The 12,433-nt window shown below is 35.3% G+C and overlaps 1 protein-coding gene across 1 annotated transcript in view; it reads left to right on the top strand.

The window, feature by feature from the left end:
* The window catches only part of DYNC2H1 (dynein cytoplasmic 2 heavy chain 1), a 419,160-nt gene that overhangs the window by 114,207 nt on the left and 292,520 nt on the right, over positions 1–12,433 (top strand). The window contains exons 48-51 of the mRNA XM_037841237.1: positions 2,754–2,884; positions 4,033–4,281; positions 4,841–4,949; positions 7,510–7,623. Coding sequence (XP_037697165.1) covers positions 2,754–2,884; positions 4,033–4,281; positions 4,841–4,949; positions 7,510–7,623 — 603 coding nt within the window. The remainder of the gene's footprint in view (positions 1–2,753; positions 2,885–4,032; positions 4,282–4,840; positions 4,950–7,509; positions 7,624–12,433) is intronic.

The raw sequence follows: 12,433 nt of genomic DNA on the forward strand, positions 1-12,433 counted from the left end.
GTGGATGTCCATTGCCCTAGCATTATTTATAGAAAAGGTTATCTTTCTTAAATTGTCTTTGCACATTTCTCAAAAATTAGGAATATTTTTTGGGTCTATTTCTGGTTTCTCTATTCTGTTCCATTGACCTCCATGTCTGTCCTTCCTCCAATACCACATAGTCTTGATTACTGTAGTTACATAATGTCTAAAAATCAGGTACACCTATTTCTCCTACTTTATTCTTTTTCAAAATCTTTTAAACTATTTAGTTCCTTTGCTTTTCTGCATAAATTTTAGAATAATCTTGTCTATATCTACAAACAGTGCTGCTGGGATTTTGATAGGACTTGTATTAAATCTTTATCAGTTTGGGGAGAATTGGCATCTTTAATATATTTAGCCTTCTAATCCATGATGATGGTATATCTCTCCATTGATTTAGATATTTTTTTTCTTTCATCAGCATTGTGTAGCTTTCAGGGTATATTCCTGCACATATTTTGTTAGATTTACATCTGTCTTTCTTTTTTTTACAAGTGTAAGTGGTCAAACTGTATTTTAAAGGGTAATAGAAAGGTTGGGTATTCTAGACAATGGAAAAAGATCATGCAAAGAAACAGACTTGAGAAAGCCTGAGTATCTAGTGTGGCACACAGGGAGATAGGAGACTCAAATGCTCATTGGAGCCAGATTGCAAAAGGCCTTGCTTGGCTTAAGTGTTTTGCTGTTTATTTTCTTCCTTCCTTCCTTCCTTCCCTCCTCCCTCCCTCCCTCCCTCCCTCCCTTCCTTCCTTCCTTCCTTCCTTCCTTCCTTCCTTCCTTCCTCCCTTCCTTCCTTCCTTTCTTTTCGGAGTGGGTAGCTATATGTGATATTGGAGCAGTGGTGTGGCACTACCAGAATTTGTTTTTGTATGAGGTGCTCTAGTAGCAGTGAGGATCTACTTGAATGTACAGAGACTTGTAGCAGGGATATATATTAGGAGGCTCCTGTAACAGTCCATGTGAGAAATGATGAGATATGATAAGTGGAGATTGAGAGGAGGAGCCAGATTTGATAGGTATTTATGAGGAAGACATAATTTGATGACTTAGTGTGAAAGGAAGAGAGATTAAGACTCCCGGTGAAGCATTTCCCAATTTATATTCTGTGTATCATTAGTTTGTAGGATATTAATAAATGCTATATGAGAAAAGGTTTCATAAAATGAGTTAAACAGCTTTAGATAGATTTCTTTCTTAAAAAATATTTCTCAGACACTTTTATACATTTATATATGTTGTTAGCCTCTCAGATGGAGTTGTAGTTTGCAACATTTTCCGTATTTGTTTGACCATCATTTTCCTCTTGGAGAAGCATTTTGGTGAAATTTATGTATAGTGGACCTCACTTTGTTGATGCTGTGCTAAGGTTTCTAGCTTTGGAGAAAGAATTATTGCAGTCATGACATAGGGTAATGAATAGAGAAAGGTTTGGGGACAAGGAAATGATGAGTTTTATATATTTGTTTGATTGTCTTTTGGAGTTCATCAGTTCTGTGAAGGTAGAAATCAGTTTTGTCTTATTTACTACTTATCACTAGTTCAAATGTTTAAAAGTAGTAGGTGTCTGATAAGTATTGAATGAATGAGTGCATGAATTACATGTCTGTTAAGCCATTGGAAATGGTTCTGGACTAGAGCTTTGGAGACGATTTAAATATATTGATTTTAGGCATACAAATAGTTGATGATTTAATCCATGAAAATAGATTACATAATTAAAGGGGAGTGTTTAGAATTAAAGGAATAGAAGGCTGAATTTGGATCCCAGGGAACACCAAAATATAAGGGGTAAGCATAATATTGAAAAGGAGTAGAGGTTGTGGCTTGAGGAGTTGGGTCCTATAGATCCAAGGAAAGAGGGTTTCAGGAATGAGATGCCAGAGGTCATGTTGGGATAAGGACCGCAAGAAAGAGTTGAATTTGGTGATTAGGGCTACATTCTTGTGCCAAAATAAGAATTTTAGTGCAGTGGGCTATGCAGATAAGATAAAGTAAGACATGTAATGGTGAAGCAAAGGAAAGGAACATGAAGTAGCTTGGATCTAGGAAAGGCAAAGGTTGTTATTTTAGGAGAGGGTAGAACTGACCATGTGAGAGGATACTTGGTGGAATAGTCTAGAGAGGAGTGGAAGGGAGGGAATAAGGTTCAATAGGAAGATGAATGGATTTTCCTTGCATGGTAGCAGGAACAATACTAATAAAGGAAGGTTGGGGGATTTTTGTTTCTATTTAATATTCGGTTAATTTTTCTTTTGTTTTAGAAGTCAGGAGTCTCATTAGCCTTAATTAATCAATGTTCTTTCTCAAAGAATTTTGGGATTGTTTTGTCTATTTTATGTAAATTTTTTGATGTAAATGATTTTAATTTATGAATTTAGTGTGTATATTCTGGAGAAGGGGAAGGAAAATGGATGAATTGAGAGTGCAAGGTAGGAATAGTAGTAGAAAGTTAGTAGAAAGCCAGTTCATTTGGGGAGAAAAAATGGAAAGGCAAAGATAGAATGGGGATACTGTCAGTGTTCAGGTAGAGCTTAAAATCACAGTTTAATGTCTTTGTGTCTTTACTGATCTTATTGATTTTTCAAGACACACTTTGAAGTAATTTATATTTGCCTTTCTGAAAATGATCTTATTTGGACTAATTTAAAACTAACTTAGTGAGTAGTGTGTTTACTGGTGTCCCCATTATAGATAATTCATACAAAACAAAGGTCCTTTTATTTCTTCAGATAGCTTCTATGTTACATGGGGAGCCCGACATAATTCAGGAGCAAGGACAGCCCCAGGACAACCATTGCCTCCTCATGGAAAACCACTTGGAAAATTAAACTCTTCAGATCTCAAGGATGTTATTAGAAAGGTATAATATGAATCATGAATTTAAATTTGGATTTGGTTATGATTAGAGGAATTTAAAATACTTATTGCAAGCTTTTTGAGGGCATGTAGATGAAAGATCCTGTAATAGATAAAGCTGTTTCTTGTCTTTTGGAATTTAGTCCACTGAGACAGATCTAACTTGATGCATGTGTAGTTACACAGGTAAGTATAAAATATTGCCAGTATTCGTGTTGGGAGGGGCTCTGATTTTGGAAATCATCCTAGAGCAGTGGTTGTCAAACTTTAGTAAACACCAGAAACAGTTGGAGAACCAGAAAATAGGCAGAATCCTGGGCTCTTTCCTCAGAGTTATGTGATTCAGTAGGTGAGGCCCAGAGAATTTGAATTTCTAACAGGCTCTCAGGTGATGCTGATGCTTCTGGTCCATTGAAACTTTAGTAGCACTGCCTTAGAGAGATTTTTTTGTGTGTGTGTGTGTTTGCTATAGTAAAGAAGAAGAGATAGTATCACATATGATTGCTTTAAGATTAATATTTGTATTGAAAACTAGTGTGAATTTTACATTAGGAAAAGTTTTTTCGTGGATTTGTAAACTAAATGATCTGTTTAGAATAGATATTGCAATATGTGAATAGATATGTGAATTCTAATGGTTCTTTCTCTCTTCTCGCTTGTACTTTATATTTGTCACATAGCCCAGGGAAGGGCATGCTACCTGTCTGGGCTTTTGATTCATTCCCAAGTAGTGCATAAGAACAAGAGTTTGCAAAATATTTTTTAGGTACTAGGTTTCTAGGGTTCTGGGATTGTTTCATGATAAATGTACACTGACTTGAATTGTAACAACTGATAATATTTGAGAGTTTTTAAAGTTTTTGTCATTAACTTGCTACCTCACATTGCTTTTTAGTAGTTGTGTTAATGGTTCCCAAAAGTAACTCTTTCTTGTGGACTCCTGAACTTGTTTGACACAATATATGTTTTTCCTTAAGTCTTATCAAGTTGGATTTATGGATAGATAAGATATTGGGTGTGAGATGATGTTTAGTCATGTCACCCCTTTTCTAGGCTTATAAAAATATAATAATTTAATCTAGATAATTGATATTTTATTATGTAATTAAGACTTACGTTAATTATAAACTATTCATTGTAATTTTTTTAAAGGGTCTTATTCATTATGGACGAGATAACCAGAATTTAGATATTTTACTTTTCCAAGAAGTCCTGGAGTATATGTCTAGAATAGACAGAGTGCTGAGTTTCCCTGGAGGTTCACTTCTGCTAGCAGGACGCAGTGGTGTAGGTCGTCGGACCATCACTTCTTTAGTCAGCCATATGCATGCAGCAGTGCTGTTTACTCCAAAGATTTCCAGGGGATATGAACTGAAGCAGTTCAAAAATGACCTCAAACATGTGAGTTACTCATAGTCTTTGGCTTTATTTGATTTTAAACCACATTATCTAATAGTCTAAAACCCTTTTAAAACTTTTTAAGTCTCTGATACACAACATAGTTTTTATTTTAATTTTTATTATTAATTTTCCAGTGATTATTAGAAAATTATATTACTATTTCCAGGTAGAAAAAAGTTTCCTATTCTGCTATGATTTCTAGTTCCCAGATGCCCCTGATAGAAATTATGGGGTGTTATAGGTTCATGGGAGATAAGCAAGAGTATGGAATTTTTACATGGGAAATATGGGGGTGTATATTAAAATGATCTGCTAGGTTTTGTTTTAATATGCTAGCTGTAAAATACTTAAAATTTTCCAAATATTTTTGGTTTTTATCCTTGGACTGTAGTTACTTTTCAAACTGTGTAGCTGATGCTTGATTTTAGTTTTGGTTACTCAGATATAAACAAACAAACAAATAAGTAAATTCATGATAATATGACATGTACCTCATGATAAATTTTGACTGTACCAAAAATTCTTAAAAGGCCTTAAAAAGTATTTTCTCTTTGAGCAGGTGCTGCATCTTGCAGGTATTGAAGCACAACAGGTTGTTTTACTCCTTGAGGATTACCAGTTTATACATCCAACATTTTTGGAGATGATCAATAGCCTTTTGTCTTCAGGCAAGTCGGTGGTTTCTATACAAAGAAAATAAAAGTAATAATATAAAAATTACTCAAGTAAAATGATCTTGTGTAAAATTTCCTTGTGTTTTGGAACCCTTTTGGCATAGTTCTTACTAAGGTGATGTGGGGTTAAACATGGTCCAGGCAGGAGAATTGAGAATCTCCATTTTTATAAAATCAGGAGATTGAGTCATTATATAGAAAGGACTGTAATGTACAGAAATAAAAGAACTAATACATTAGGAAATATATAGCTTAATTTGTAATAGCAAAAAATTTGATAGATCCTCACTCTCAGTAGTTGAGCAGTTGAATAAATTATAGAATAGCTTTAGTATGAATATAGATATACAGATACATTAAGATAAATTCATACAGATATATATCTGTTTGAATAATGAATACCAATAATAAATATTTGTATTCATTAACCTGGAAAAATACACATGCTTCTTCTTTAGTTGAATAGAACAGATTTCAAGTACTATGTAATCTCATTTTTTTAAGAGAAGAAATTAATTATTTTTAAGGAGAAAAGTGACTTGTAAGTACTTTATGCATCTTTATGATTAAAAAATATCATTTGAAAGAGGAATATATTATAAATTTTTGACCAATACATGAGCATTCTATATTTGTGGAATTTTATTGGTTGTAGAAAGATTTATACTTTTATTTTTCAAGAATTTTATTGTTTGGAAATCTTTACTTCCACTTTGCCTCACTGACTTGAGTCTGTTTTTCTAAGATATACCATCATGCACCAGATCTATTTCTATTCCCCAGCGTTTCTCAACTCTGGCTGCACATTGGAATCACTTGGAGAGTTACAAACAAAAACAATAAAAACCTAATTCTTTGCCACTATCCCAAACCCATTAAATCAGAATCTCTGGGGTGAGGGTGGCAATAGCACTAGTAAGAAGGCTCCCTAGTTGGTTCAGTACAATTTGAGTTAAGAAACACTGCTTGCTTCTTGAACAGATCTTGGATTTTAGCCACTCTTCTGCCATGGCTCCTGCCCCATTAAAGCACTCTCTGGAATTTCCCTGTTGTCTCTGGAGCCACCTGACCTCTTTGTGCTTTGCTAGGGAAAATACCTGCAAATTCCTATATTTCTTCCTTTTCTGAAGAACTTATGAAATTTACTAGAATCTCTTCCTAATGAATAATCCTTGTTAGTAGAATTGGTATGAGGTAACTTAAACTTGGAGCAAGAGTATTTTGTTATTTAAGTACAAAATAAACCTGGTTAAAAGCCTAGTTTCAAGTCTGTGGGTGGTTCCTTTGCAGGGCATCTGAGGACAAAGTTATATGAACTTTTTTATATGTTCAACTCACTATTTATTAAATAATTATTTTGAATCATCCTAGGCTCTGAGGGGATTAGTCTTTTGTTCAGAATTTAATAACTTTGGTTAAAGAAAACATTTGATTTATAATATATGGTGTCTACACTTTATTGCCCAAATGAGAAGTATAGACCATGGTTAGACATGTGGTAGGTCAATTTCTGTTAAAGAGGTAAGGGATAACAGCTTAGTGAAAATTGTAGTACTTGAGCAGGCTTGGAGGAGTGTTTGTGGCCATTTTATAGAATAATCTCTTTGGATTTTTAAGGAGCGCATTCCTGTAAATTGCTTATGTTATCACTAGATGGAAACTTTATTCATTTTGGCTGAGATATGACTAGCAGACCAGATACACAGTTTTGTTGTGTGAAAGTACCATCATATAAACATTAACCCAGTAATTATAGTATTAAGATAAATTGGTCTTTATTTTCAAGATACAATTTCAAATAGCACAAGTAAAGTTAAATTTGGGTAACTTCGTGGAGAATGTATTCAATAGATCTTTGTCTCTTTTTTTCCTATTTCAAAACCTTATTCTCTAAAGTATGTAGTATGTAAGTAGAGCTGGCATTCTTTGCTATGTTTAGTTTAAGGAATCAAAAGCATCTTAGTTTGGCTAAAATTTAGAGAAAGACTTAGAAAGCAGATTTATGTGTGCAAATGTTTCAATATGTGCAAGCTTGGAGGGTGTGGGGGCGTGATCTGGTATCTCTGAGTTGACCCTAAAGAAAAGTAGAGGTCAGACTGTATCCATTTAGTGCTTTGGAGATGTAGCAAAGGAGTTTTCACTTAATCTTATAGTTTCTAGGGAAGTACAACTATATTTGTTTAACAGATTTTTCTTGGGTGTATTTTGTTGATTTATGAACCACAAGGAAGTTCATTAAAGCTAGAAAATAAGATCTTGAGTGGGTGGGGTGGGTGAAGAACCTGGGAAGGCAGATAGATGGCTAGTTTATGAATTGCCTTGAATGCCATTCTTAAGGGTTTATCACATAGTTAATGAGTTTCTTTATCACACTGAGACTGAAGTTACAGACAAAAGTGAAGGCTACAGAAACAGATTTGTGAGTCATCCATTGAGAGGTGATAGAGTTTGTGTATTTCTGGAAGGAAAGATTGATTAATTTAAAACTCGAAAAAGCATCATTCATTTCATGCAGTCAGCCAAAATTTGAAAGAAATGTAATGTTCTTCTACAGGTGAAGTTCCTGGACTCTATACGCTTGAAGAATTAGAGCCCTTGTTGTTGCCTCTTAAAGATCAAGCTTCACAGGATGGCTTTTTTGGGCCAGTCTTTAATTATTTCACATACAGTAAGTGACACAGAGTTCATTATTCGTTTCAAACTCTGGTTCATATGAAATAAATGCAATTTAATTTGTCTTATTCCTTATTAGATTCAAAAGTATCATATTTTGGGTCCTTTTGGTAATTTATACCTACTTCTTTTTTCTGGAGCTTTTAGAAAGTAACACATAGCTCACCTATAGGCTAGGCTATAATGAAAACATCATAGCAAGAATTCTAGCCAAGGGGAAGGATGAATGTATGGTAATGTTCTTATTATTTACCTGGCTTCTTTTGTTTTCATGTGGTAAAATTGCTACCTACTTTGTTTTTTTTAATTTTTTTATTGTGAAATAAATACATAAAAGTGATAACTTTCAAAGTGTGATTTAACAAGTAGTTATAGAACAAATATCAAAGAATGTTACGGGTTACACTTGTGAACGCTTTTGAACAAGCACTTTGCAGTTATTTTGCTGATGTGTGTTCCCCAAAGAGGAGTCACCAGGCCAGGTGCACGCCAGTCCTTACACACGCCAGCTTGCAGCACTTTTCATCTCCAGCTGCAGGTTACTGTAATGGTTGGCAGTGACAACTTGGAAACTGTTTTTATATTTTATTTTATTTTATTTTATTATTATTTTTTTATCTTCATTTTATTGAGATATATTCACATACCATGCAGTCATACAAAACAAATTGTACATTCGATTGTTCACAGTACCATTATGTAGTTGTACATTCATCACCTAAATCAATCCCTGACACCTTCATTAGCACACACACAAAAATAACAAGAATAATATTTAAAGTAAAAAAGAGCAATTGAAGTAAAAAAGAACACTGGGTACCTTTGTCTGTTTGTTTGTTTGTTTCCTTCCCCTATTTTTCTACTCATCCATCCATAAACTAGACAAAGGGGAGTGTGGTCCTTATGGTTTTCCCAATCCCATTCTCACCCCTCAAAAGCTACATTTTTATACAACTGTCTTCGAGATTCATGGGTTCTGGGTTGTAGTTTGATAGTTTCAGGTATCCACCACCAGCTACCCCAATTCTTTAGAACCTAAAAAGGGTTGTCTAAAGTGTGCGTCAGAGTGCCCACCAGAGTGACCTCTCGGCTCCTTTTGGAATCTCTCTGCTACTGAAGCTTATTTCATTTCCTTTCACATCCCCCTTTTGGTCAAGAAGATGTTCTCCGTCCCACGATGCCAGGTCTACATTCCTCCCCGGGAGTCATATTCCACGTTGCCAGGGAGATTCACTCCCCTGGGTGTCTGATCCCACGTAGTGGGGAGGGCAGTGATTTCACCTTTCAGGTTGGCTTAGCTAGAGAGAGAGGGCCACATCTGAGCAACAAACAGGCATTCAGGAGGAGGCTCTTAGGCACAATTATAGGGAGGCCTAGCCTCTCCTTTGCAGCAACCGTCTTCCCAAGGGTAAAACCTACGGTACAGGGCCCAACCCATCAAACCACCAGTTCCCTATGTCTGTGGTCATGTTAGCAACCATTGAGGTGGGGTAGGCCAATAACCCTGCATTCTCCACAGGCTCCTCAAGGGGGCACTACATATTTTTTTCCTTTTTTTCTTTTCTTTTTTTTTTTTAACCTTTTCTTCCTTTTTAAATCAACTGTATGGAAAAAACAATTAAAAAAACCCAAAAAACCAAAAAAAACAAAAAAGAAAAACATACAATAAAAGAACATTTCAAAGAGACCATAACAATGGAGTAAGAAAAAGACAACTAACCTAAGATAACTGCTTTACTTCCAACCTGTTCCTACTTTACCCCAAGAAAGTTACCTAATATAGCAACATTTCTGTGAACTTGTTCCTACTATATCCATCAGAAATTAACAGACCATAATCATTCCTGGGCATCCCCAGAACGTTAAATAGCATATCTGTTCTTCTTGGATTATTGTTCCCCTTTCCTTAATTGCTCTCTATTGCTAGTTCCCCTACATTCTACATTATAAACCATTTGTTTTACATTTTTCAAAGTTCACATTAGTGGTAGCATATAATATTTCTCTTTCTGTGCCTGGCTTATTTCGCTCAGCATTATGTCTTCAAGGTTCATCCATGTTGTCATATGTTTCACAAGGTCGTTCCTTCTTACTGCCGCGTAGTATTCCATCGTGTGTATATACCACATTTTATTTATCCACTCATCTGTTGAAGGACATTTGGGTTGTTTCCATCTCTTGGCAATTGTGAATCATGCTTCTATGAACATTGGCTTGCAGATATCTGTTCGTGTCACTGCTTTCCGATCTTCCGGGTATATACCGAGAAGTGCAATCGCTGGATCGAATGGTAATTCTATATCTAGTTTTCTAAGGAACTCCAGACTGACTTCCAGAGTGGCTGAACCATTATACAGTCCCACCAACAATGAATAAGAGTTCCAGTTTCTCTACATCCCCTCCAGCATTTGTAGTTTCCTGTTTGTTTAATGGCAGCCATTCTAATCAGTGTTAGATGGTATCTCATTGTGGTCTTAATTTGCATCTCTCTAATAGCTAGTGAAGCTGAACATTTTTTCATGTGTTTCTTGGCCATTTGTATTTCCTCTTCAGAGAACTGTCTTTTCATATCTTTTGCCCATTTTATAATTGGGCTGTCTGTACTATTGTCATTGAGTTGTAGGATTTCTTTGTATATGCAAGATATCAGTCTTTTGTCAGATACATGGTTTCCAAAAATTTTTTCCCATTGAGTTGGCTGCCTCTTTACCTTTTTGAGAAATTCCTTTGAGGTGCAGAAACTTCTAAGCTTGAGGAGTTCCCATTTATCTATTTTTTCTTTTGTTGCTTGTGCTTTGGGTGTAAAGTCTAGGAAGTGGCCGCCTAACACAAAGTCTTGAAGATGTTTTCCTACATTATCTTCTAGGAGTTTTATGGTACTTTCTTTTATATTGAGATCTTTGGTCCATTTTGAGTTAATTTTTGTGTAGGGTGTGAGGTAGGGGTCCTCTTTCATTCTTTTGGATATGGATATCCAACTCTCCCAGCCCCATTTGTTGAATAGACCATTATGACTCAGTTCAGTGACTTTGGGGGCCTTATCAAAGATCAGTCGGCCATAGATCTGAGGGTCTATCTCCGAATTCTCAATTCGATTCCATTGATCTATATGTCTATCTTTGTGCCAGTACCATGCTGTTTTGACAACTGTGGCTTTATAATAAGCTTCAAAGTCAGGGAGTGTAAGTCCTCCCACTTGGTTTTTCTTTTTTAGAGTGTCTTTAGCAATTCGAGGCATCTTTCCTTTCCAAATAAATTTGATAACTAGCTTTTCCAAGTCTGCAAAGTAGGTTGTTGGAATTTTGATTGGGATTGCATTGAATCTGTAGATGAGTTTGGGTAGAATTGACATCTTAATGACATTTAGCCTTCCTATCCATGAACATGGAATATTTTTCCATCTTTTAAGGTCCACTTCTATTTCTTTTAGTAGAGTTATGTAGTTTTCTTTGTATAGGTCTTTTACATCTTTGGTTAAGTTTATTCCTAGGTACTTGATTTTTTTAGTTGCTATTGAAAATGGTATCTTTTTCTTGTGTGTCTCTTCAGTTTGTTCATTTCTAGCATATAGAAACATTACTGACTTATGTGCATTAATCTTGTATCTCGCTACTTTGCTAAATTTGTTTATTAGCTCTAGTCTCTGTATCGTCGATTTCTCAGGGTTTTCCAGGTATAAGATCATATGATCTGCAAACAATGACAGTTTTACTTCTTCTTTTCCAATTTGGATGCCTTTTATTTCTTTGTCTTGCCGGATTGCCCTGGCTAGCACTTCCAGCACCATGTTGAATAACAGTGGTGACAGCAGGCATCCTTGTCTTCTTCCTGATCTTAGAGGGAAGGCTTTCAGTCTCTCACCATTGAGTACTATGCTGGCTGTGGGTTTTTCATATATGCTCTTTATCATATTGAGGAAGTTTCCTTCAATTCCTACCTTTTGAAGTGTTTTTATCAAAAAAGGACGTTGGATTTTGTCAAATGCTTTTTCAGCATCTATTGAGATGATCATTTGATTTTTCCCTTTTGAATTTTTAATGTGTTGTAATACATTGATTGATTTTCTTATGTTGAACCATCCTTGCATGCCTGGAATGAACCCCACTTGTTCATGGTGTATGATTTTTTTAATGTGTCTTTGGATTCGATTTGCAAGTATTTTGTTGAGGATTTTTGTGTCTATATTCATTAGGGAGATTGGTCGGTAGTTTTCCTTTTTTGTAGCATCTTTGCCTGGTTTTGGTATTAGATTGATGTTAGCTTCATAAAATGAGTTAGGTAGTATTCCATTTTCTTCAATGTTTTGAAAGAGTTTGAGTAAGATTGGTGTCAGTTCTTTCTGGAAAGTTTGGTAGAATTCCCCTGTGAAGCCATCTGGCCCTGGGCATTTATTTGTGGGAAGATTTTTGATGACTGATTGGATCTCTTTGCTTGTGATGGGTTGATTGAGGTCTTCTATTTCTTCTCTGGTCAGTCTAGGTTGTTCATATGTTTCCAGGAAATTGTCCATTTCCTCTACATTATCCAGTTTGTTGCCATACAGTTGTTCATAGTATCCTCTTATAATTTTTTTAATTTCTTCATGATCTGCAGTTATGTCACCTTTTTCATTCATTATTTTGTTTATATGGGTCTTCTCTCTTTTTGATTTTGTCAGTCTAGCTAGGGGCTTGTCAATCTTGTTGATCTTCTTAAAGAACCAACTTTTGGTGATATTTATCTTCTCTATTGTTTTTTTGTTCTCTATGTCATTTATTTCTGCTTTAATCCTTGTTATTTCTTTTCTTGTACTTGGTTTAGGATTG

Source organism: Choloepus didactylus, chromosome 6, assembly GCF_015220235.1.
Source record: "Choloepus didactylus isolate mChoDid1 chromosome 6, mChoDid1.pri, whole genome shotgun sequence".
Classification (NCBI taxonomy): Eukaryota; Metazoa; Chordata; class Mammalia; order Pilosa; family Megalonychidae; genus Choloepus; species Choloepus didactylus.